Raw genomic sequence first — 27,913 nt, 5'->3', positions numbered from 1 at the left:
CGAAGGGGTCTCCCACCACTCGTCTCTTAGCTCTCGCTCCACGCTCCGCTCCACAAACTCATCGTAAATGTCTGCCTGGACGTAGGTCCGAGAGCCAGCACAGCAGCACTGGCCTTGGTTGAAGAACAGAGCGAATGGGACTGCTCCACTGCGTCTTCCACTGGGGGGGATAGACAAAGTCAGTTAGTACACCTGAAATACTCTCTCAAACATCTGTCAGTGTCCTCTCTTGATAGACCCTAACACACGGTGACTTCCAGTGGTTTTATTTCTTACTTTCTGTATTCATGTACAAGTGCAACTCAATGGTGTGTCACTATTAGCTGGTTAGACTTTCCACCACACAATGGGACAATAAGATGAACTTCGTACGGCACCATTAATGTTGACATGGGGCAAACATTTTTCGAACATTAAGAAAAAAAAATTAAGTAACCTTTCATCAATCATCAATAATTAACGTTAATATAACGTTCAATTGATAATGTACTCAATAACTTACGATTCATTTCACTTTTTTTCTTCCAAAAGTTAACCATCCAAAGCCTCTGTACACCCCCCTCTATTTACATGTAATGGTTTGGTCCTGCCTCCAAACGCTGTGCGGGCACCGCTCTTTCTAGCAGCAGAGAGGGAGAGCATGTGAGGAGGGATTCTAGTACTTACGTGTCAAGCAAAGCTAACACGCTCAGCACAAACGTATAAACATCCTATGCAGCTGCTCCATGTAAACATTAATGCTGCAGTAAGAAATAAATCCAGTGGAGGTCACTTGAAGCAGCTGTAGCTCAGGAGGCAGAGCGGTCCTCCACCAATCAGAAGGGTGGTGGTTCAAAGTGTCATTGGTTGAGATACTGAACCCCTGATATACCAGAAAACATCCCTCCACAATAGCTATGTCTATGTTTGCTTAATTCACCAAGTCTTACAGAAAAGTAACCCTTTAATTGTTCTTACGCTTTGTGAGAGCTCTTTTACGAAATACAGAACCAGACAAAGGCAAACAGCATCACAGGTTTTATATATTTACATGGCCAGACTTTGCTTTAGCTGTGCATTTATTCCCAAACTGAATTATTATAAATACCAAAAACCAACTGTAAACCTTCTGTGTTCGAATGTTTGTGGAAGGGAAAATACATACTGTTGGCATCAGACAGGATGATGTTTGGACTCTTTCCTCCCAGCTCCAGAGTGACTTTCTTCAGGTTACTGCCGCCTGACGCCTGCTGGATCAGATGACCCACCTGATAAGACAGATAGAGTTAGTGCTATAAATACTATATCAACTGACTTAGAATGCCATTTCCAAACTAACAGATTGGAACAGAATTTGTAAAAAGCTGACACGGCAGGGTGAGTTATTATTTTGCAAATATTCCTTATGATGGTGTTGTAATGTATGTTTGCCTTCTGTGGAGAAGGAGCTTATCATCAAGGTTCCCTTAATGTTTGTAAGAAGGAAGATTTAAAGCCCACTGTTGATGACAGATGCTTAATATAGCAAAAATATTCCACTGCAAATATGGTCTACCAAATCTAAAAGTAAACTAATATTCCTACTATTGATTGAACTTTCTAATCAATGCCCTTTCTAAGAGCAGAGTACAGAAAAAAACAGGTGAATATTTACTCTAAGCTTTTGAACTGATTAAATCTGAAACGATGTATTCAGTTTAAAAGCAGAATTTTACAAATGTACATTCAAGGTCAGAGGTTAAAGGGGACCTATCATGCAAAATGCACTTTTTGATGTCTTTTATACATAAATATGTGTCCCCGGTGTGTCAGGGAACTCACGCAGCGTCAGAAAATAAAACCCTCTCTCTTTTCCTCCGTACCCAAATCTCTAAAAACGGGGGTACAACGGAGCTGATCCAGATTTGCGTCCGATATGACGTCATATCGGCAAAGCAGACCCACAGCACTATCAGAAACGTTGCCATCAGAAACAATGCCCGACTGATTTGGACGTAATATGGTCGGTGTATACATTAGCATTAGTCTGCTCTGATTGGTTAACCGGTCTGCTCTGTTGTAATGGGTCAACTGCTTATAGATGTCCCGTCCTTTAGCCTATCATGTACAATGAGTTGAAGCGCAATTGCAACATAGTGATGTCACTATGTTACAATTGTGCTGTGATGTCCATATGTTACAGAAGTGACATCTGCCCGGAGAACAATTTACAGGCACAACAACCTACTGTATATAACACACTACAGGAAAGGGACAATCCTAAGAAGGACTCTTTAAAAACACAACATCAACAAGTATTATCTTAAGAGTATGTGTTATAAATAAGTTCCTTTCGATCAGGGTCAAATATCTTTTTGCCCACAATATACCGGTTAGCTTTTGAATGAGTTTTAGCATGTCGACAGCAGTACATTAAGTTGGTGCTACCTCTGTGGATCCAGTGAAGGCCACCTTGTCCACATCCATGTGCCGTGCGATGGCAGCCCCAGCTGACGCCCCCAGGCCTGCCAAGATGTTCACAACACCGTCAGGGAAGCCCACCTGGAAACAGAAACACGTCACACATGATAGATGGTCTTAATGTGTATCTGGTGAAAGTATCATGCCCTGACATGTTGTTAATGAGTACCTCTTTGATCAGGCTGGCTACGTAGAGAGCTGTGAGCGGAGTCTGCTCAGCGACCTTCATCACCACGGTGTTCCCAGTGGCCAGGGCAGGGCCCAGCTTCCAGGCCTGCATCAGCAGAGGGAAGTTCCACTGCAGGGAGAAGAGGTAAATATGTTCACAACACATTTTCATTTTACATTCACTTCTACTAAAGCCTGCGGGACAAACAATTCCAGGCACGTTCCCTGTATCAACAAGTTCACATTTGTTCAACCTCAGTTAACAATTAGTTAAACTTGGTTAATGATCACACCATTACACTCCTCCCCCTCCCCCTCCACTGTTCCTTGTTTGCTATTGCTCAAATCAATTATACATGTATTATCAGATTTGTGATATCAAATCTTTTGTCTTTTTTGGAGTCTGAATCAAGTGACAGTAAAACGTACATATTAAAGAAGTGCAAACATTGTGATACCACCGGCTTCTGCTTTGACTCTTTAGTGCAGTGGTTCCCAACAGGGGGTACGGGGACCCCTAGGGGTACTTAACGGGTTGCGTGGGGTATTTTCAGAGCTCTTAAAAAAACATGTTGAAACTGCTAGAAGTGAGTCTTTATTATTATAATTTTCACTCACAATCGGTGTAAATGTCAAGTTTAAATGCATTTGTATTAAGGGTGAGTTATATGTACAATATAAATAAAGATATCAGTGATTTTTATTTAAGGAGCCGTTGGGTTAGATACGATTACCAAGGGTTTAACACAAGACAAAATGTAGGCATATCTTCACAGATGAGTGAGGACATTCGTATAGAAGGGAGACCAGCTCAAGGAGTACACTACACAGACAAAAAAGGTTGGGAACCACTGCTGTAGTGGATCAGTGGTGAGTGTATGAAGGACAAAACATCAGTCAGATATGATGTGGGCTTTCAAGGAAATACAGAATAATCTAAATCAGGGGTGCCCAACCTTTTTTGAACCGAGAGCTACTTTTAAAGTTGCCAGTCTGCAGAGATCTACCAGTCCAAATAGAGAGGCGTAGCCATTACTGACAGCCTACTGCCAGGTAAATACACACTTCTACTTGTATAAAACTGACCTTTGTACGATGAATACTTCATAAAATACTGCAGATCCTTTTGTTACGACCCTGGGTCGTTATGTGTATTGTGTGCAGATATTTCTTCCTCCTTCTGTGTTTGTGTGGCTGCGTGTGATTGAACAGGTAGTGTCCGGTTGCTGATTGGCTGCCCTCGACAGGCTGATTGGTCCGCCTGAGGAGACGGGAGCATTTTAAGCTGCAGCCGTGCAGTTTCTCGGCAACTCAACTTCTCCTACTCCCAACTCTGCGCGTGTTGAGATCTTTCGTCCTGTTGTGCTGTGTTCGCACTTTCAGTGTAGTATCTTGTCCTTCTCTTCTTGCTGTGAGCTACCTTACTTTACCTGTCTTTGTAGACAAAACCCTGTGCAAAACCCTCAAAGTTGGACCTCTTAAAGGGATATTGGCAGGTCCCCCTCGCTAAGCGTGCTGCTGAAATCAGTGCATTTGTCCCACCAGATTGTTTTTTGGAGTACACGGTTATGCCGTTTGGGTTGAGAAATACACCCGCCACTTTCCAGCGGCTGATGGACAGGGTTTTATGTGGGGTTGGGAACTGTGAAGTTTATCTGGATGATATTGTGGCCTATTCATCTACCTGGCTTGAGCATCTGAAGACTGAGTGAGATTTTTGATCGTTTGCGTTCAGCTTCCCTCACACTCAATTTGGCAAAATGTGAGTTTGGGGAGGCTATAGTGACGTATTTAGAAGCAAGTGGAACAAGGTCAGGTCTGCCCTGTGGCTGTTAAGGTACAGGCTATTATAGATGTCCCCAGTGGCGTTTTTATATGTAAAAAGTGGTGGGGCACAAACAACTTAGATGTCTATAAGCTTCTGCAGTGATGTTCATGGCTGGCGAGGCGCTGGCACTGACTCTTCAGGTTTACAAATATTATATTTTGACCTAAATCAAAATATTATATTATTTTAAAAAGCTTTTTTTGTCTGATGCTTCAATTAATTTTAAACAGACAGTTCAACAGAAGGATACCCAAAAAATGTAATTTTATCATTTAAATATTGAATTGTTCTCTCTTAGTAAGATCCCATTTTCAATAAAATTGCAGTCTTACCTTGACTTGAAGATTAAGTCCATTGCCTATCCTTCTGGACAAAAATCTCTATTACTTTTTTGTAAAAGTCCTCCTTATCTTCTTGTAGTTTCAAAAGTCTATCATAAATCTAATCTAATCAATAGATTATGATTCGAAAATGATAAAAGTAGGGTAGACATGTGGATATTATCCGGCTGAACAAAACGTACATTTATCTAACAGCTACGTTTCCCACAGATCTTATTTTGAGCTATTTTCTAAAATCCTATGGAGAAATCTCGTTGCTTTTTTGTGGAGGGAAGCCATGCGCAGCTTACTTCCTGGTTTTAGGACGCCTCACTGCAGCTCTCTCTCTCCTCTTCACACACCACACTTTTCGCGGCACACGTACTTACAGCCAATCAGCTCTGAATGATGTGAGATGACGTATGGTGGGGATGGCAGCACTATGCCCCTATGGTCATTATTTTTTGCCACACACATTAAATAGGAAAATACTCTGAGCATGCGCAGTGTAGTTTTTACAGTCACCGTTCACTTAGACCAGGGGTGCCCAACCTTTTTTGAACCGAGAGCTACTTTTAAAGTTGCCAGTCTGCCGAGATCTACCAGTCCAAATAGAGAGGCGTAGCCATTACTGACAGCCTACTACCAGGTAAATACACACTTCTACTTGTATAAAACTGACCTTTGTACGATTAATACTCATAAAATACTGCAGATCCTTTATCTACCTCTTTCTAATCTACACACAAGTATTTAACTGAAGTTACACAACAGTGTTGTTGATACAGAGTTGGAGTTTATTCACACGTCACTACAGTGGGTAATGTTTTCAAGAAACATTGAACAGTGCTGCCACATATGATACAGGGAAAAGACTCTGAACCCTTTCTTTGCCATTATATAAAAATAGTGTTGCTACAAAAGTATAAATTAGGCTTACTAATAAGACAACTCAGATCTGAAGCTACTCAGGAATCTGCTGCCAAAGTGCAATAAAAGAGACAAAATTAATAGAATCAAACCCTTTTTTGTAGCATTTTAGTTGATTATAAAAAGAATGCCTTTAAAATAGGATGCAAGTAACACTAGTTTCTTAACCTGAATTTATAATAGACTATAATCAATTTAAGTTTGCATTCTTATACCATTTTGTACAATAATTATAATGAATAAGTTCAAACAAACTAAAACTTACAGCTGATTAATAACGGTATCTAACTTGAGTTTTTATTATATCAAAAACCTGTTGAAATGCTACTGTTATTGTTTACTGTCCCCAAAAAGCGCGTCGGCAGCCTCCAGGAATGCTTCTTTCACTACTTCGCCGTCTTTGAAAGACTTCATGTGTTTCGCAAGAACGTGACTGACACGATAAGATGCTATGGAAGCAGCCTTGCTCTTGTTGTTGGGCCTGGTGAAAATGGACTGCTGTGCATTTAGCTGTCCTTTCAGGCCCCTCCCCTTTTGGAGCGTAGGGCAGAATTTGGAGGGAATTCCGTCTCGTAGCGTTTGTGCATTGTTTTGAAATGCCGCTCCTAAATTACCCTTCTTCGATAAAGCCACGCTCGCATTGCAGATGAGACAGGTGGACTTTGAATTGGAATAGATACAAAAATAATCATCTTCCCACTCGGGGTGAAAATATATATTTTGGGCTTTTTTGCTTCTGCCATAATTGCGGTCTTGTTTGTGTGCGGACTGTCACTCCTGTTGACACGGACAACGTCAGCGAAATAGTGCCCACTGCCCACCAACCACGCCCCCACACATGGGGTCACGCCGGCCAATCACAAAGCTTTGGTGCGTTCAAGTGCATTATTCTGGCACGGGAAGATTATTTTATAGGACATTAACGATAAAACAGAATATTGTTGTTCTATTTTTAGACACTCCTCGCGATCGACTGGGAATCTCCCCCCTGATCTAAATGTAGCATAACCCTGAATAATGAGTTGTAAATTGTAACCATACGTATCCACAACATTCTTTACAGGCTTATATATAATCTATGGAATCCGACTAAAGGTTTGCAATGGATGAATTAGGAACTCTTCGAACCTCACTGCTTCTCCGTGTGTAAGTGTATCTGGGTAAAATGCTTTCCTCTGCAGCAGTGCTTAGTCTACAGAGAAATATAGTCTGGGCAAATATTTAAAATGCTTTTCCTCCTCTCTTTATATAATTTGCAATGTTATTTCCATTTTTCTCCCTGCCCCCCCTCACCGGTATGATCTGTCCACAGACTCCAATGGGTTCATGTCGGGTGTAGCAGAAAAAGTCTCCATCGATGGGGATGGTCTTCCCCTCCCATTTGTCAGCCCAGCCTGCGTAGTACCTAAACACAGCAGGTTCATAGGTGTTCAATATCTGTGTTGTTTGGTTAGGTTATATTTCATAAAACATTAAAACGGGTATACAAAAAACACCAAACATTAAATCCGACATTAAAAGCAGCTCTGGATAGGTGAGTTTTGTGATTTATTTTTTCAGGCCAGTGCCTTTATTAAAGAGGCAGAACTTTGAAAGTGACAACAGAGGGGATATTTATAAGACAGAAATAGGCGGCGATTCGTCAATTTTGTGCGGTAGAAGAGTCAAATGAAAAAACGCCCCTTTTATGTAACCTGCACAGAGCCTGATAAATAAAACCCTTTTTAACAGCTGATAATGTCCTGTGTGGTGTTATCTCTGGAGAGGGGTTCAGGCCAGCTAAAGCAAAGAAACCCTGGCTCTGTTGAACCGGAGAGGGCAGTGCCACTGATGGTCGGGGAGGTTTCAAGATGATGAAACAGTATCGTCCATAGACTGAGGCACAGGGGCGGCCGGTGCTGTAGGCTAGGGAAGGCTAAGCCTTCCCAAATATTTGTGTCACTGCATCCTGGTAAAATAAAAATATAATGTATAATGTTTGTGTCTTTGACATTAGCGCTGCTATGCAGCCACCTGTGCCCTGTACTACGAAGCCAGTTCAAACCCTGGATATGTTTGAGTTATCTAAACTAACAAACGAGATCTCGACGCTGGTTAATATCAACTCGGTAAATCAAGCCAGGGCTGCAGTCGGATAGTTTAAAAATCAGCTCCTAAATTCTAACCCTATCGTCTATTCCTTGACCTCTGAGTGAAACGTCACGGGGTTAAGGGATAGTGGATAGGAGAATTTAAAAGGACTTAGGAGAAGAGACTGCGGTACTTTAGAGAATCCGAATGCACTTTCACTATCCGACGTGTTTATGATGCGCCAGCGGACGTCATTGTGTGCGTCTGCTGCTGTGGGGAAACTATGGAAACCACAATTTTCTATACAGCGGACGACAACATGGATGTTTAATAAGAACGAGGGACTACTGTAAACTCATCTAGAGACTCTGCACCGTGCTCTGATGCTGCTGCTTTGCTTTATGAACGTGGACAACAGAGAAACATATTCTTCAGGACCAAAGTTGGAATTGAAATAAAAAAGGAAAGTGAAACTGCTCGTCACCCTCTCCCTCCGGTCCACATTAATACAAATGATCCCAATACGTATGATTGTATGAACTAAAGATCTTAAAATCAATACAGATGTATTTATTATAAACGTTAGTCCTTAACATCTATCACTGTGTATATCACCATTCAAACATCTTTTAAAAGTTGAACAAACCCCACACAGCTCAGTGAAGACTGAAATGTTGACTTTATTTGATCATTTCAGTAAAAACTAAGGTTCATATTTCTCTCTTTGATTATAATACTGATGAACGTTCAAAACAAAGCACTTTGGCAACTTACCACCTATGTTTTAAAAAGCTTAATAAGCACCGTAACTTTCATGATATAATTTCTCCGTCATAATCGTTTTTTTCCGTGAACGGCCGACTGTTGAGTGACGGCAAATGCTGCGACTGCAAGGCATTGTGGGGCAGCATTTTCGCTTCTCCTGCCGGTTAGGGAAGTCCAGTGGTTCCTAAGCTAAAGGAGGTTATAAAGGAAGTTTGAAACCTCCTTTCCTATCATTCTCATCATTCTAGAGTATTCGAACGGCACTTATCATGGCTGCCACTGAGGGACTTCCGGGTCATTTCACTCCTTTAGGAAGGTTCCTAAGCTAAATGGACTATTCGACTTCAGCCCAGGGCTTCTCTCATCAGCTGAGAGCGCGTTCACGTGAAAGGGGTGGGGTTAGCAACATTTGACCAATCACAAACAGGGACAAGTGTACTGACAGCGCAGCGTCATACTTCATTCATCATCATCATCTTTATTTAAAGAGACTCTTGGTCCATTATTACAAAACATACAACACTCAAATACAAACTAAAAAAAGGCAGCCATACCAATGTTTCCACAGAGGTGACTGGTATCGTACAGCACTGAGACACGGATTTGAAAGCAGCATAATGACAGAGTTATGAGAAACATTCAATCGACAGATGAATTTGTACATCAGACCTCTCAAAAGAGCATGGAACGTGTTGACTCGTGCATTACAGAACATTTCACTTGCACTGCACCACCTTGGTTTTCTAAGCAGTATACGCAAACAGTCAATAGAGGCTTCTCAATACTCAAATTTCCCCTCCTCGACTCCCCTCCTCGACTCCCCTCCTCGATACTTAGACCCGCCCACAGGAGATGCGAGCGGAGGACCGAGGAGGGGAACCGAGGAGAGAGGAGGGGAAGCAGCAGACGTTTAAAAAAATGAGAACTCCTCTCCTCTGAGCGGTCATATTAAAGCGACGTCCGTTCATTATTACGTGGCAACAGCTGCATCAGCTGTCGAGTGTTTTGTCATATTTTATAATCTCTGTTAGATCAGCTGAACATTGTTCCCCCACATATTTACTTTGAATTCATTGAGAGTGCGGTATAATGAGGCAATACCAGGCTACAGATGCGGACACACACACACAAATATATTTATATAAATATATGCAATTTAAAGTATGAGAGCACTCTCATAATAACGTAACACAATCAGAGACTGGATATATCCCCCCCCCCTCTCTCTGGTCGCTGAAATGGGGAATTGAAATTACAGGCCAAAAGTTGTATTTGCAAGTATTAAAAGTAAGCAGAGGACACCAAACCAACGGAGACCTGTCTGTCCGCCGCATCTGCGCACTGTACCACACACACCTACATACTGTACAACACGCACCTACACACTGTAACCTACCACACACACACCTACACACTGTACCACACACACCTACAGCTCCTAAAGCATAATCAGGCTACAGCCGTTGTGTATTTTATTATGTGAAGCACTAAATGGTTTTAGAAAAATATCGACTCTTTGTTTGTAGATATCTACTAAACTAAAGCAAATAAAGAGAGTAGGCCTGTTATACTGAGTGATATATTTTACACACTGCTCTGCTTTCTGCAGGACCTCACAGCTGTTCTCACTGTAAACATCGCGTTGCGATGAGAGCAGTTTCTAAAATAATATCCAGGGGATGCATGCAGAGCTGTCATTGGCTGAGATAAGTCCGGCCGTGCGTCACGCCTCCACCGTTCCCGGAAATGCATCCGCGGAGGAGCCGTGGAGGAACCATCAGTGTATCCTCGGTTATAGCTCCTCCAGAGAGCCTCCTCGACGCTCGATCCTCGGTGTGCATTTAGAGAAATGAGACGTCCTTCAAAATGGCGCGCTGAAATTCATTTCCGGGTCACTACCGGAGGAGTCGAGGAGTCGAGGAGTCGAGGAGGGGAAATTTGAGTATTGAGAAGCCTCTCTTATATGCAACCTGGAGCTTCCGGAGGCTCGCCTTCTTATACTTGACCCACAAGGGGGCAGTATAGAGAGGAGTGCAATACGCTCTAAAGAGGTTCACCTTAACCTTATCTGAACACCAAGAGAATTTTCTAGCCAACATGTTGGCTTGTATATATAAGACACGCCGCTGTCTATACATGTCATCATCATCAGCCATTTCATCTGTGATGATGTGTCCCAGATACTTCGTGTTACAGCAAACAGACAGCACCTGTCCTGACAGATAGAATGTTGGAAAACAAAGGTTCTTATCCCCTGTTGCTCTACAGATCATTACAGCGCTCTTCTTAGCATTGTATTTAATGTCAAATTTGACTCCGTAATCAGAACAAACATTTAGCAACTGTTGAAAACCAGCACTGCTAGGAGAAACAATTGCCAGATAATCGGCATACATAAGATGGTTTACAATCACATTACCAATCACACACCCTGTTTTACAGACACTTAAATCATCTGATAGATCATTCATATAGATATTAAAAAGGCACGGTGAGAGGAGCCCCCCTGGCGGACTCCATTACCAACACCAAATGGCGCCGAGACTGCATTCCCCCATTTGATCCGCATGCTCTGGTTGGCATACCAATAAGCCAGGATCCTAATTATACTGTTAGGCACACCTCTTTGTCTCAATTTTAAAAACAGTTTATGATGGTTAACTCGGTCAAAAGCCTTAGAGGCATCAATGAAAAGTAAACTAATATTAGACAAATATGAACTTTAAAGTTCATATTTGTCTAATATTAGTCATCCATGACTTAAACATAATAATCCAGGATACAAGCCACCTGCAAGGTGAATACAGAACAACTGGTTACAAAATAAATAAACTACAGAGTGTTTGAAAGCGTAACAGTTTTATGATATCACTGCCCCGTCTAAGACACGAGTGGATCTGACTTTAATTACATTTGAGTTGAGTGTTTCGTCAACCTAATGTGTTGCTTAAAATAATACTTCTGCATACAGTATGTGATACTGTGAGTGTTGCACGGCCAGATACGGCTCAGCTGAGTCAGATAAGGACATAATATAGGCTATGATATTATATGATCTGATTGAATGTGATATGAATGATAAGTGCGACACGTCGGCGTCTTCTCTGTACAGCAGTTTAAACTGTATTTGCTTTATCCTGTAATATGACTTGATAGATTTAAACTCCGCACACTGAGCTCTGATTTTTCAGCAGGCGGTGCTTTCACTGAGTTGATCTCTTTTCTATAGACGCCGGAGGCGGGCAGCGTCAGGTAAAAAAAAGTGATTTAGCCTTCCCAAACCTGAGCCTCACGCGCCGCCTATGCTGAGGCAGCCAGCAGTGTTACATAACACCAAATCAAGCTCTGACATGTGCTGTGTGTTGTTACCTGAAACATTTGATCACGTTGGGCAGATCCACCATGTAGGAAACAGCGTACGGCTTCCCATTGTCGATGGTCTCCAGCGCCTGTGCAAACAACGCTGGATCAATTTAAGATGCATGACGATATTTAAACTGCGCAATCATTTGTTGCTTTATGGTTTTCACTTTCTTTGGTTCATTTGTTCTTATCTTAATTCATAGGTGAACCTATATGTTTATAAAATAGTTTGTGACATCTTAAGGTAATTCATTTTTTCTTGCATTTACTTGCATTGCATTTGATAGTGAGGTTATACTAAAGTAACATAAAGTAATCAGTAAGAAGGTTTCCCCTTCCCAAATAAAAAGTATATATTCAAGTCATTTATACTTATGTTACCAATTTTGTTTAACTGAAACAAAAGAAAAGATAATTTTGTTTGATTCTTGGTCCATCTTCTTTTTGATTTAATGATGTGCAAAAAGATATGCATTCAATAACGACATGACCAAAAGAAAGAAATAACACTTTACAAGAAATATAGTATCGCAGTTCTTCTCTGGTCTATCCTGGAATTTAGGATGAAATGGGTTCAGATTTGTTCTGGGATTCAACATTTAATAATTACTCACAGCAAGGTAGGCAGCGTCCCTCTCAATGGCATCGGCCAATCGGTGGAGTAGCAGGCCGCGATTAGAGGCATCCATCCGTCGCCATGGTGACCCAAGTTTAAAGGCATTACGTGCCGCCTGCACCGCCTTGTCTACATCGGCCTGGAAATGTAAGAAAAGATCATTCTTGAAAAGCCATACATCCTTCGAAACGCGCTCTGTCTGTAAGTTGTGGTCGTAAAGTTTTATAATACATTTAATTTAAATTCTCATAGAAACTTAATAGACAAATATTTTCCGACGCTGTGATTATCCTAGAGTATTTGGGCTCATCAAATCCACCAGAGTCTCAGCTTTACAGCCATGCCCGGTTTATGAAAGACTCTCTAGGAAGCAGCATGCAGAAATATACAAATGTGCAGTTTTTAAGAAAAGGCGACAAAAAACACATTTATTATTTAAAGAAAAACTGCCTGATTTAAGCAAAATACTGCATGTGATAAGCATGAAGTGGGCACTCTGTAAAGAGGTGTGGGTATCCATAGAAATAAAATGTGTTAGAGCCAGTATTTTTGTTTTGATAAGAAAGGCCACCTAATTTTGACGTCTGTAGTCAACACACTATAAAAGACTACAATTCCCACAGCGCCTCCTCTAAAGTGACAGTGATGGGCAACCTGCTTGAAAGACGCCATTGAGGAACAGTTTTTAACCGTACAATTACCCTTTAAAGGACCCATGTCATGGCCATTTCTACTGATCCTAATTCCATTGTTGAGGTCTACTAGAATAGATTGACATTGTTCAATGTTCCAAACTCACATTGGTTTCTCATGACATACAGCATCTCTGTATAGTGTGTGTATTCACTCTCTGTCCTAAACGGCTTGTTGGAGCTCCTGCACCCCCCCTCCCTATGAGCCCATTGTGCTCCGATGAGTCCACCACCGTTACAGCGGAACATCAGTGTTTATGTGTTACAATGGCGTTTGTTAGCAACCAGGAAATGACACCAGTAATGACAAACAGATGAGAATGCTGCGTGGGGTCTGGGTGCCGTGTTGGCGACACGTTGCGGGGCTCGCTTCTGCGGACAGTGTGAGCTGGATTACTGGGGTCGTTTCCTGGTTGCTGCGTGGGGGCTGCGAGACAGCGATACACCACAAAACTCACCTGAACTCAGCCTGAGCATACACACACACTTTGAAGTTGGGTGTGTGCTCAGAACGAGCCTAGCTTGAGCCCAGCTTGAGCCCCGCCGCGTCTCGCCGTCTTTATATTTAGTGTGTGTGAAGAAGTTTGGACCAATCTGCAGAGATGTTACGTCACTATACCCAATACGTCACTGTACTGACTACACTATAAGAAGAAAACAATGTAAAAAGAGAAATGTCCAACGAGGCGTTCTGGGGCAGCAGAGACAGGTATTTTCTGTGTTAGAGTTTTACTCACTACAGGGTGTACTTTGAGGGTTTGTGACTCTGCAGACAGTTTACATGCAGAAAAAGCTACATAACTCACAAGGGGACGGGTAATAACCGGAAAAGCATGACGTGGGACCTTTAAATGTTATTTTCCCGTTCCAGTCAAAGCTCCCCCTTCACTGGGACAGAAATGAATGTCTCTTACCGCATCAGCCTCTGCCACCTGACAGATCACTTCCCCAGTCGCTGGGTTGATGGTGGGGAAGGTCTTCCCACTCACTGCATCGTGCCACTGGTTGTTGATGAACAGCTGAAACATTAAAGTTGATGATTTTAATAGGCAGAGCTCTCACCAAAGTCATTGTAAAACTGAAATTTAAAAAATGACAGATCTGGTTTCAACCACTTTAGTCTGTTTCATGTCACAGTCTCTACAGGTGGAGCAATAAAGTAAATGCAATTTTCTTGGAACCACCAATCTGTCATGTATGCATCAAACATGTTATATGGGCTGAGGTATGAGGAATAGTTTTTGTTTGGATTATTATAGAGATAAGACTGGCTCTGGGTGTAACCAAATAATAATGCCATAAACTGCCACGACATACCGACAAACGGTCAACTGACAAAATATGCACATGGCTCACATGACACATGGTCTTTGGTACCAGGCAGAAGCTCAAATCCAAACCTAATGTAGTAATAACATGTAACTGGGATGGCACTTCTCTGCATGAAGTTGATAGCTTTAAATATCTTGGTGTATGGCTAGACTCTGAACTTTCATTTAAAAACTACATATAAAGCATGTAATACAAAAAGTTAATTACGGAATCAGTGTTTTACACCGCTCTCGCAATTGTTTTACGCTCAGTGTCCGAAAGAGAATTGCTTCTCAACTTATTCTTCCGATTATGGACTGTTGTGATGTTGTCTACCAAAATGCATATAAATCAGATCTTGCTCCACTCAACATAGCCTACAACAGACTATGCAGATTGGTTCTTGGTTGTCCTTTTCGTACACATCACTGCACAATGTATAACCAACTTAAATGGCCTTCTTTAAATGTAAGAAGACACACGCATTGGCTTCAGCTGATATTTAAATGCATTTATCTTAACTATCCCCCTTATTTAAAGCAGTATGTTGTACCCTACATCAAGTTAGACATTCTGTTCAGATGTATTTCTCTGTCCCCTCTGCACAAAAATGGATTGGCAGAAGAGCGTTCATGTTTAAAGCCCCAACAGACTGGAACACTTTACCTGCTGCTATTAGATCTCTTGCATCATTGGGTTTATTTAAACATGCATTGTTATCTCACTTTCAGCTGGTCTGTACTTGTTATAACTGATATTGATGAAACTGATTTGCTTAACTGTCTCAAATTGTAATGATTGTGTGCATTGCTTGAATTTCACTTAACAGACTGTATGTGGGTTGTCTTGTGTGTCATGTTTTGCTTTTTGTCTTTTTGTTTATGTATGTCTGTAAGTTGTTGCTATTGTCGGGACCCCCTTGAAAACGAGATGGTGCATCTCAAGGGGTTTATCCCAATTGTGAGGGATTAATTTTGTCTTTACTCCTAAGTGTCAAAGAATAATTCTCCTTACTCCTAAGATATTTGACCTTTCGGCCTGTTGACGTTTTACGACCAAGCCGAAGTCTGTTATCTGTCTTAAGGAATGGGAACGGTCAGCTGTGGCATAGGAGCCATAGAGTCAGATAAAGTGATTCAGTGCCCCCCAGGTGTTCACAGATGCTTTCCCCAATATGGGGGTTGACTCTGAGTGAAGCTAATCAAAAGGTCTGCCAAGATGAGAAGAGAGTCAGAATTGACATGGCAACCCACCTGAGCAGTCAGAACTTTTGACTGTGTGACTTGTGATGTGGTTTTCTCCGGCCGATGCTTGTATTAAATCTCAGTGTTTGACATCAGAACTCCTGCTCGTCCTGTGTCTCCTTCATGAGTCGGTGACTCCCACTGCATTGCTACACAGAAGTTTCCCTTACACCAATCAATACAATTTCTATATGACCTCATATGACCTTATTTCAGGGGTGGGGGAATATGACAAAAAGGCATTGTCAAAACAAAAGATAATGTCTCCATATCTCATACAGGACAAAGGAAATACTTGGCAATGACGCCCAGCCCTTATCTTTTTCCAGTAACAGGTTGTTTTTATCCACACACCTGCTGGAAACAATGCAACAACTAACAGTCTCTGCAGACAGACATCTCTTTGTATATTTGCAAATCTGCAGGGATTTTGGATCTGACCCTCCAGCTGGTCCAGGGGCTGCTCTGTGGCCAGCAGATCAACCCTAACCCGTATGAAATAAAGAATGTGTGTGATAGGGAAGAAAATTATTTAGATTACATAGAAAAGTCAACTTGCATGGCCAGAATTCTACAGGCAGGAGTCAGAAGAGCAAAGTCTGCAAACAGGAGTGGACAGTGCACACGTTTTCATAGCACGAAGTCTTACTGTTAATCCTTATATAACCTCCCCATGTGAAACTTATCTCCCAGGGGGTTGTGCAGTTGGCCTACATTTGAACGTGTCCGTAGTTTGGCAGCCCATTGATCATAGCAGGAAGTTTATCAGAGTTAGTGAGTCTGGATCCACGTTTCCCGACATAAAATCACAAATGAGCACAACAACTCCAGTGACCAACAACTCCCCACTTCTACAGTTCTGCATTAACAAGCACTTGTTGGTTTTGAAGCAGACCAAAGTTCAGCTGAGTCACAGTACTGGCAGTATGGAGGCTACCGTTGTTACCTTTTTGTAGTGGACCTCAGGCTGGGTGTTGGGTGCAGGGATGGCGGCCGCAGAGAAGTGACACACAGCGGGCCGACTCAGTCTAGGAAGGGCTTGAGAAATCACGGTGCGGAGCATGATGATTGTTTGTGGCACACACGACACAAACCAGCAGTGTCGAGTCGGTTGTCTATTACAAACACACACGAGGGAGCGCGCTGCGTGCCCGCGGCGGTTCCTGACCTTACAGTGGCGGTTCTAGACCAATTTGACTGGGGGGGGGCAGTTATTTTCTGAGGGGGGCACAATAAATGCAGGACGAAAAAGACAAAGACAGAATGAAGTAATTGCACATAAGAAAACAATGCAATATTGGTATTTGTTTCAGTACACATATTTATTTCAGATACTTATAGTTACAGTTTTTATGCTCCAACATTTTTTTAAATGTTGAAGTGAAATGCATCAATCTGGTGCACTTTGAGCACAACATGAATTTATGGATACAGCTCTCAACACTCATGAAAGGGAGCTGTATACTTTTCAATAATCCAAACATCTTTAGAATATGACCAATAACAAATCATTTAAACTAGTTTATTCTTATCTTATGTTACCTATAGTTAGCATTCTTTCTTTGTATTTATGCATAATTTACTAATCACTCCCCTTTTAAACTGTTGCAAGAACGTGATGATTGTCCATAGTTAATCACGATTAATCGCAAATTAATCGCACATTTTTTATCTGTTCTAAATGTACCTTAGAGGAATATTTTTTAATTTTTTAAGTTTTTAATACTCTTATCAACATATGAGTGGACAAATATGCTTTATGCTAATGTTTATTATCATTTGAACAATGACAAATATACTCATGAATATTAAACACAACAACCTCTGAACATTACAAATATTCGCCTCAATTCAACCTGGAACCTCTCTCATACAATAATACAATACAAATGGTGTGTGTGTGTGTGTGTGTGTGTGTGTGTGTGTGTGTGTGTGTGTGTGTGTGTGTGTGTGTGTGTGTGTGTGTGTGTGTGTGTGTGTGTGTGTGTGTGCGTGCGTGCGTGCGTGGTGTGTGTGTGTGTGTGTGTGTGTGTGTGTGTGTGTGTGTGTGTGTGTGTGTGTGTGTGTGTTGGATCATTGGAGCTATGTGCAACTCAAGGCATATGCTCGAACGGGAGCTGCCTGGACGCTGCAATCATGTTGCGCGCACTGAGTATGCTGACTTTTCGTACAATGTCCCACTGTCTGGCTTCCTGCATAAAGTCAAGTGCTCGGCGCAGTTGTGTGGATAGAGCACTCCTCTGTTTTCATTTAAACAGCTCCTTATATCCGTTAGCGCAGCTAGCTAGCACCAGATGCTAACAACAACAACAATGCACGTAAGGTCTCTCTCTCGCTCGCTCGGGCCACACATACACACACCCTCCCGGTCCTCCCAATAGCCAGTCGGTGCCTGCCGGTGAGCGTGGAAGTGTGGTCTGCTGCAAGCGGGCAGCAGGAGCGGGGCTGTCAGCATCAGCTTGTAGATGGTATTTTAAACTGGATGCGCTCTGAAACTAAGGGGCGGCCGAGGAAAAAATATACACATGCATTAATCGCGTTAAAATAATTAGTGGCGTTAAAAAAAAAATGCGTTAACGCTTTATTAACGCGTTAACTTGACAGCCCTAATTATTACATTTTGGATTTGCTTGGCGAGCTACTTATTGAGGGCTTGCGAGCTACCGGTAGCTCGCGATCAATGTGTTGGAGACCCCTGCTCTAATGGGTCCGACTAGAAAGACAAATAGCGTTAGTTACGCCTATTCCGTCAGCCAAGAAATTGTTTAATCATAAACTTTTTTTCTTTTCTTTTCATTTTCAGGGGGGCCACAGGGGGGTCCAAAGTCAGTGTTAGGGGGGCACTGGTCCCCCCTGCCCCCCATAGAACCGCCCCTGTGAGCATAGTGCCTGACGTAGAGAAGGAACGCCCCCGGGACGCGCTCTTACCACAGTCATTTTCTTTCAAATATTTTCAAGAAATAATAAACATCATATGTATAATATTATATACAGACTCTCAGACAGACACTCTCTCGACCCTCGCAGTGAGCAGACGCTCCGGTCTCTCCCTCTCTGACCCTCGCAGTGAGCAGACGCTCCGGTCTCTCCCTCTCTGACCCTCGCAGTGAGCAGACGCTCCGGTCTCTCTCTCTCTGACCCTCGCAGTGAGCAGACGCTCCGGTCTCTCTCTCTCTGACCCTCGCAGCGAGCAGACGCTCCGGTCTTTCTCTCTGACCCTCGCAGTGAGCAGACGCTCCGGTCTCTCCCTCTCTGACCCTCGCAGCGAGTAGACACTCCGGTCTCTCTCTCTCTGACCCTCGCAGCGAGTAGACGCTCCGGTCTCTCTCTCTCTGACCCTCGCAGCGAGTAGACGCTCCGGTCTCTCTCTCTCTGACCCTCGCAGCGAGCAGACGCTCCGGTCCCTCTCTCTCTGACCCTCGCAGCGAGTAGACGCTCCGGTCTCTCTCTCTCTGACCCTCGCAGCGAGCAGATGCTCCGGTCTCTCTCTCTCTGACCTTTGCAGCGAGTAGACGCTCCGGTCTCTCCCTTTCTGACCCTCGCAGCGAGTAGACGTTCCGGTCTCTCTCTCTCTGACCCTCGCAGCGAGCAGACGCTCCGGTCCCTCTCTCTCTGACCCTCGCAGCGAGTAGATGCTCCGGTCTCTCTCTCTCTCTGACCCTCGCAGCGAGTAGACGCTCCGATCTCTCTCTCTCTGACCCTCGCAGCAAGCAGATGCTCCAGTCAATTTCAATTCGATTCAATATGCTTTATTGGCATGAATGTCAGGTGAACAATATTGCCAAAGCGTCAAGGATATATGATAAGAAAAACATACAAATACAATTCATTCATTAAACAATTTACAACAATATATTAGAAAACCTCAAGAATCAAATGTAAAAAGAAAGAAAGGAAGAAAAGAAAGACCCATGAAGTAGAGGAGCAATCGGAGTGAGCTGAGAGGAACAGCTGTTATGTGTTGTTGTTGTTGTTGTTGTTGTTGTCTCTTAGGCTGTGACATGCGCTCACATATTTCGCTGCTTCTATGCTGCTGGCACTATTTTCTCCAAGTACATGTTGCATTTTATTCTGGTCAGACAGTGATTCAAAATCTTGGAGTTTACATGTTATCTTTGTAAAGAACGTTGTTCTAATGTCTTGGTATGTTTGACAGTGCAGCAGGAAGTGTTGCTCTGTCTCCACCTGTCTCTGAGGACAGAGCAGACTCAGCCTCTCTTCTTTAGACAGCCAGGTATGCCTGTGTCGGCTAGTCTGTACGGCCAGGCTGTGGTCACTGAGTCTGTACATTGTTAATGTCTTCCTCAGTTTGGGATCAGTCACAGCGGTCAGATAGTTTGCCACCGTGTACTGTCAGGCTTCTACGGGCAGGGCGTCCCATAGACCTTCATAGACCACGTGATCAACAACGATGGCCAACCTTCATGTTATTCTCGGTGGAAAATGAGTATTTTAAGGTTCATTTGGCCATTAAAATGTGTTTTGATGTCATTTTATGCGAGTAATGAGTTTTTATTTCTGATTATTTGTGCAGTACATGTACATGATGTTTAGTTTGCTAGTTATGACGAAGATTACTTCATGAATGTGTACACATTCATGGTTGCTAAGGTGGTTGCTATGGACGCTGCAACAGCTCCCAGACCACGTGATCAACAACAATGGCCAGCCTTCGTGTTATTCTCGGTGGAAAATGCCTATTTTAAGGTTCATTTGGCCATTAAAATGCGTTTTGATGTCATTTTATGCGAGTAATGAGCTTTTATTTCTGATTATTTGTGCAGTACATGTACATGATGTTTAGTTTGCTAGTTATGACGAAGATTACTTCATGAATGCTAACGTTTTTTTGGTGGAAATGTGTTTTTTCACAGCAAAGTCACCCTCTGTACTTGGACTTATTGGGAGAATCTAAAGGCAAGAACATCCCAAATATTAATTTAGGTCTTTATTGTAGACCTTTAGTGTTGCCGTCTGTGAGGAAAATACATGGGGCTCAGAGCCTCGTATTTTTAAAATCTTTTTTTCCTTCTAATTTGTTATTCTTTTCAAAATAACACACTGTTATTTACTCACCAATAACACACAATTATCCTTGCTTTTATTTATTGGTTTAATTCCATAATCTCGGTCTTTTTTGGTGTTCGTCAGGAACTGAATTTCAAAATAAAAATAACCGGAAACAGACGTAGGCCTATAAGGGCCATTTCGAGCATCATTGCGATTGTCAACATTTTTGAGTTTAGGATGGCCGAAGACACTACACTACCCATAATCCCCAGCTATCGTTTAGGACTACAGTCCCCGTGATTACTCTTCAAGGTCTGGGATTGGATGTTGGAGTGGCAGTGCGCCAAGGTTACGCAGCGTCAAACAGCTGTTTGAAATGGAACGAAACCACGCCAGACTATCCAAAACTGGAATCGAACGCCCCCCAGAACTACACACTACACTATTGTGTTTCGCAAAATGTTCTATGGGACGTCTCTACTGAACGTTTTCGTTTTTCCCACAATTAGAAGTTGCCAGTATTAAACACATTGGTGTTATCAAATGTAAAACATATAATTAATAAATGGGTGAAAATCGCTGTCCATAATGCGCAGCATTAATATATAGCATTAATATATACCCACATGACAGCTCATTGATACTTTGTAATTCTACTCCACTACAATTCAGAGGTTAACCTGGTATTTTTACTCCACTACACTTATTTGAGTTACTTTGCAGATTCTGATTAATGATGTGAAATATAAACAACCCTTAAATCAGACTTTAGTTACACCTGAGTAAAATGAGATATTTGATAGTTGGTGCTTGAGAAGACTAAACATGTATCTGCAATTGACATTAATGGAAACGAGTAATAAAGTATATTAATTACTCGTTATTCTCTACTAATAGTTAATTAAAGACTATATATTATGGCTATTTTGCACATCCCTTTCAAGATTTCAAGATTTTAAAGGTTTATTGACATCATATACACAACTACGGTGTAGTTATGCAATGAATGAAAAACTTGGGTCACAGGTTCCTCAACAGTGCATTACAAGACATCTATCAATATGTGTGTACCTCCACCATTAAACTGTCATATTCTGCACATTTCTTATTCTATCTACATACATAAGAGTATAATCCATATGTATAATATCAGTTAAAATAAGTGCTTCAACATAGTTAACATTGCAGGAAAGCAAGACCTTAATCTGTTATTTAATGTTTAAATAAAGGTTAATTCGTTTTTCTGTTTTGCACCTCCTCCTATTAATATCTTTGTACATCATGCACTAAACTGTTTTATTGAAGAGATCACTTATAGTATCTTCTTGATTTTTTATATTCTATATTTCTATCACAGACCTTCTACTTTCCCCCTATGAAAGTATATGTACTCTTCATATTTTTTTAATCAAATATAACACATAAAAACAATAATTCAATAACGTGCTTTAACCACTATAGGCACACAAGGTACACACAGACACTTGTCTGTACAACATCTGAAGATGTGTAGTTTTATTCATGCTTTCACATCATTTTACAGCATATTGCTATACTATTTCAGACTCAGTATTTACATTCTTACATTCAAAATTCAATCCAATTCAAATCAGTAATATCTTTAAAAACTACAAGTCCTTTTATATCAGCTGTGCACCGTTATGGTGTAAATATAACCTATCTATGAATTATATCAAATGTAAAAGTCAGCCGAATTAGTGTTGATACTGCAAGGAGACGTATTGTGTGAAGAGAAATTGAAGATGTTTTTTAATTGTTGATATATTTATGATCCACGTCAAGTATTCAGTTTCGGCGGCATTTCTTCAGTTTTTCCAAAGGTCTTCTCATCAGGGCGCTATAAATAAAGAACTACGGCAGATCTGTAATATGTAATGCAGCCGAACCGTGTATTACAATGCCGTTATGTGATGACTTTCAAAGAGAAAAGCAAGAGCACTCGGAATTAAGTATTATTTTATTCTTTTAAAATGTTTTCCGGATTTCATATAATATAAACACCAAATCCCAGCATGCATTGCGGCTAAAACATCCAATCAGCGTAGATGAGAATCTTGGGTAATCGCTCGAAATGCTACGTCTGTTTCCGGTTATTTTTATTTTGAAATTCAGTTGCTGACGAACACCAAAAAAGACCGAGATTATGGAATTAAACCAATAAATAAAAGCAAGGATAATTGTGTGTTATTGGTGAGTAAATAACAGTGTGTTATTTTGAAAAGAATAACAAATTAGAAGGAAAAAAAGATTTTAAAAATACGAGGCTCTGAGCCCCATGTATTTTCCTCACAGACGGCAACACTAAAGGTCTACAATAAAGACCTAAATTAATATTTGGGATGTTCTTGCCTTTAGATTCTCCCAATAAGTCCAAGTACAGAGGGTGACTTTGCTGTGAAAAAACACATTTCCACCAAAAAAACGTTAGCATTCATGAAGTAATCTTCGTCATAACTAGCAAACTAAACATCATGTACATGTACTGCACAAATAATCAGAAATAAAAACTCATTACTCGCATAAAATGACATCAAAACATATTTTAATGGCCAATTGAACCTTAAAATAGGCATTTTCCACCGAGAATAACACGAAGGTCGGCCATCGTTGTTGATCACGTGGTCTATGAAGGTCTATGGGACGCCCTGCCCGTAGAAGCCTGACGGTCAAGGGGTCCGCTGTCCGCAATGAAGGTCTATGGGACGCCCTGCCCGTAGAAGCCTGACGGGCAAGGGGTACCCTGTACGTAATATAGCGACGGGGAGGGGCCATGACCGTCCGTCAATATGTGACGGGATGGGAGTGAGAACGTGTTGGTGTGTGTGTGTGTGTGTGTGTGTGTGTGTGTGTGTGTGTGTGTGTGTGTGTGTGTGTGTGTGTGTGTGTGTGTGTGTGTGTGTGTGGTGCGTGCGTGCGTGTGTGCGTGCGTGCGTGCGTGCGTGCGTGCGTGCGTGCGTGCGTGTGTGTGTGTGTGTGTGTGTGTTAATTGTTCTTAAAGGTAGGGGTAGGTCATTTTGGAGAAACCATCTCGAGTCAGCTAGAATTAGAAAATACACAACCGGGAGAAATCTGCCACTTCCTCACAGAGCCCCTCCTCCAACACACTTGAACGTGCGCACATGACCAAAAGAGGGCATGAGATAAGTTTGTGCACAGATCTTTCGGCTGTAGGCGTCTGAACCCCGCACTGCTGCTGCATTCGTTTCTTGACTGGCGCTCCGGACGGATGGCGGTAAATTGTCACACAGGCTGATTAAACCCAATTCGAGGCGTCTCTTGCCATTTTTCTTTTTTGAAAGGTGACTTGGTAAGTGGAATTGCCTGTCTTTTTTAATTTAGTTTGAGTGTATTTCTATCTTCATCTAATTCCACACTGTTCACTAGCAGGAACCACGCCACAACAATGTGATGTTTGTAAGTTTATTGAAGTAACATGTGAATGATATGAGGGGGGGGAAGAGATGATCTGGGAGGACGAGCTGTGGTCCGTGCAGTGGGAGACTCAGAGTGGGGGTTCCGTCTCCGGCATGATCTGTGTGGGCTGATTACGGCCCTCCAGACGGTACCTGGAATTAAGGTGTTAGTATACGCAGTATATAAACATGCACCGTTTAAATATAAATGGTGACGGGCAGAGGATGGAGGGATGTAGGGATGAGGGATTGAGGGATGTATAGGATGAGGGATTTAGGGATGAGGGATTGAGGGATGTTGGGATGAGGGATGTAGGGATGAAGGGATGTAGGGATGTTGGGATGAGGGAAGTAAGGGATGAGGGATGTAGGGATGAGGGATGTTGGGTTGAAGGGATGTTGGGATGAGGGATGTTGGGATGTAGGGATGAGGGATGAAGGGATGCAGGGATGTAGGGATGAGGGATGTTGGGATGAGGGAAGTAGGTATGAGGGATTGAGGGATGTTGGGTTGAAGGGATGTTGGGATGAGGGATGTAGGGATGAGGGATGTAGGGATGTTGGGATGAGGGATGTAGGGATGTTGGGATGAAGGGATGAGGGATGGGGGGCTGTAGGGATGTTGAGGGAGGGAAGAAGGGATGGATGGATGTATCGCTCGGTGTGAGTCGGAAGGGGAACTGTATGGGTAGAAGGGAGAGGGAGGGTGGGTTGAAAGGATGGAGACAAGCAGTGGCCGGAAGTTTTGCCGGATATAAATAGTGGTGGCCGTGGTTCGAGGCGGAGTTTTAGGCGTGGCCATGCTCCTGAACCTATGTTAACAATTTAACCTCATTTGTGGCGTGGTTCCTGCTAGTGAAATGAGGTTAAATTGTTAACATAGGTTCAGGAGCATGGCCACGCCTAAAACTCCGCCTCGAACCACGGCCACCCCTATTTATATCCAGGAAAACTTCCGGCCACTGCTCGTCTCCATCCTTTCATGTGTGGAGAGAGAGACAGATAAGCGAGGAAACAAATAAGGAAATGAGTACTTTGGTGCAGATCAGCTGGCACGGAGCCGTTATTACGTGTCAGCTGTCGTTGATATTATAGCTTTGCTCTGTCAACCAACTCCCTCTCAGAGGTGACCACGATTCACTCCACAGCATGTCCGAGTCAGGCAGTGGGCTCTTCCTATCGCTGTTTGAGTATACGCTGCAGTACAAAGATGCAGAGTTGGCCAAAATAATGGAAAGCATTCCCCACATAGCAACGTACACCTCTCACGACATGCACAATGCCATAATAGAGCTAACAGCAGTTCATCGTCTCCGTCTATTTCTCTCCGAGTGCAGCGATGAGGAAGCTGCCATCCTTAACCAGTGTGCCTTGCTCGTGATTTACCGGTGTCTGTGCTGCCACGCACACAATGTTTCAAAAGTGGTTTCTATGTTGCCCTTTATTTGTGTATGTATTTGCGATAAGTGTGCGTCTTTGCACAATGCTGTTGGCCTTGCTGTTTGATATATATATATATTGTGCTGCAGGCCCGCAGCACGTGACGGTGTTGTGCCCTCCCATGAAAATCATATGCCCTCCCTTTAGATTTGTTCTGGCGCCGGGTCTGTCTGGAGGCTCGACTCAGGGGCGCCGTCAGGGATTTTGGGCCCCATGAAAAGATATCACATTGGTTACTTACATTTATTTTCTCTTAATGTTCTACAATTGTTTGGGCGGCTTGGGCCCCTGTCAGTCACGGGCCCTTAGTTAGAATCGTCCTAACTTTTCACCCCCTTACGGCACCCCTGGCTCGACTATGAGACGTTGAAATCTCACGGGACAAAGACGCCGGCAGCCTTCACATTTTTCATCATTGTTCCACAATGTTTATCATCATGAAATGAACATCTATATTTTATACCATACTTGCACTGCTTACCGTTTTCATACTTTACATATCTTAGCATATTCATACACACTGTTAATACTGTTCATACTGCTGGCTACTGTGTATATCTAGGGTATTCATACTCCTCACTGTTTATTCATCATTCAATTAATTAATATTTTATTCTGTAGATTGTGTACATTACTCTTCACTTTACTGCTTGTTGCACCTGGTTAGAAGCTAAATTGCATTTCATTGTCTCAGTACCTGTAATCTGTGCAATAACAATAAAGTTGAATCTAATCTTGAGCAGGAACAAATGTATTACTTAGTACATATCTGACATTAACGATTAAACACATTTGTGCATTCTTTATGGATGCAAACCGAGTCAAACCGACTCAGAGAGGAGAGAGACCTCTGGAGATCAGAAGAGAGAAATGTGCTCTGTCATAGGCCTACTGGTTCAGGCTACAAGGAAGTGGAGAGGAAAATATCACAAACAGAATACTACTGCTGTGAATATACAAAGTTCCAGGGCGTGGGGTTGGCTGCAAGTAAGGAGAGAACAAGGGCATATGTTGCCAAAGCAAGCCCATTTAGCCGTGTTCCCCCATGGCTTTTCCCAGATGCTAACATAGATGTGAGTATCATAGAAAGGAAAAAAGAGTGGCAAATAAATGAAGAGAGAATTAAAATGAGTATGTACCTGAACAAAAAGTATTACAATTACCTACACATTTATACAGATGGATCTAAGAAGCAAGAATGTGTGGGGGATAGGCGTGCCGTGTATATACCAGAATTCAAAATATCAATCTCAAAACGAGTGTCAAATAACTTATCAGTTTATACAGCAGAAATACTCGCAGCAATTATTGGGCTACAATGGGTTGAAGAGGTCTGATAGGGCAGTGATATGCACAGACTCACTATCTGCTTTGGAAAGCATACAGTCCACAATAACTGTTAGAGAAGATGTAATCATTTAACTTAACCACTGCTTATTGAGACTTCAGAGGAGGGGAATAGATGTGCAGTTATGCTGGGTGCCTGCACATGAGGGGGTTCAAGGGAATGAGCATGCTGATAAGTTAGCAAAAGATGCGTTACAGAAGGAAATAGCAATACCAGTTTTACTTGGAAAAGGAGAAGGAAAAGCAATAATTCAGAAGAAGGGTATGGAAATATGGCAGAAAAGGTGGGAGGAAGATCAGAAAGGGAGGAGATACCACAAGTTACAGAAATCAGTCATATTAAAGGTCTATTACAGACAGGAGGAGATCACCATCACTAGACTCAGACTGGATCATACAGGATTAAATGGCACAATGTTTATAATGGGAAAAAGCGAAGTTTAAGAATGCAGGGGGTGTGGAGTGAAAGAAAATGTGGAACACATCATATAACACTGCAACATGTACAAAACAGAGAGGGTCAGAGAGGCAGGAAGGGAGTGGAGCCTGATGGGGACACTGGGAACAGAAGGTGAGGGAGTAAGAGCTACTAGGAAGGCCATTATTAAGTATTTGAGTGAAACAGGATTGATTGGAAGAATTTAAAACAATGTAAACATAGTGGTATAAGTCCACAATATTGAATAGAAGAAGAAGAAGAAGAAGAAGAAGAAGAAGAAGAAGAAGAAGAAGAAGAAGAAGAAGAAGAAGAAGAAGAAGAAGAAGAAGAAGAAGAAGAAGCAGAAGAAGCAGAAGAAGAATGGTTCCCCCTCCAGAACAGTAGGTGGCAGTGATGCATCTAATCGTTAGGGGCAAACCGCCAATAAACCTCAAAGAAGAAGCAGAAGAAGAAGCAGAAGAAGAATGGTTCCCCCTCCAGAACAGTAGGTGGCAGTG

General features: G+C 42.2%; 1 protein-coding gene across 1 annotated transcript in view; it reads right to left on the bottom strand.

Annotated features, from left to right (window-relative positions):
* Window positions 1–16,908, bottom strand: part of LOC117460601 (aldehyde dehydrogenase, mitochondrial-like) — a 41,799-nt gene extending 24,891 nt beyond the window's left edge. The window contains exons 1-8 of the mRNA XM_071205803.1: window positions 16,693–16,908; window positions 14,106–14,210; window positions 12,498–12,638; window positions 11,890–11,969; window positions 6,979–7,090; window positions 2,609–2,737; window positions 2,407–2,520; window positions 1,145–1,247 (exon numbers count right to left, since the gene is read on the bottom strand). Of these exons, the coding sequence (XP_071061904.1) occupies window positions 1,145–1,247; window positions 2,407–2,520; window positions 2,609–2,737; window positions 6,979–7,090; window positions 11,890–11,969; window positions 12,498–12,638; window positions 14,106–14,210; window positions 16,693–16,809 (901 nt within the window). The 5' untranslated portion in view covers window positions 16,810–16,908. The remainder of the gene's footprint in view (window positions 1–1,144; window positions 1,248–2,406; window positions 2,521–2,608; window positions 2,738–6,978; window positions 7,091–11,889; window positions 11,970–12,497; window positions 12,639–14,105; window positions 14,211–16,692) is intronic.
* Between the last annotated feature and the right edge of the window lie 11,005 nt (window positions 16,909–27,913).

Source organism: Pseudochaenichthys georgianus, chromosome 16 (assembly GCF_902827115.2).
Source record: "Pseudochaenichthys georgianus chromosome 16, fPseGeo1.2, whole genome shotgun sequence".
Lineage (NCBI taxonomy): Eukaryota > Metazoa > Chordata > Actinopteri > Perciformes > Channichthyidae > Pseudochaenichthys > Pseudochaenichthys georgianus.
This window is presented reverse-complemented; position numbering and strand designations above follow the sequence as displayed.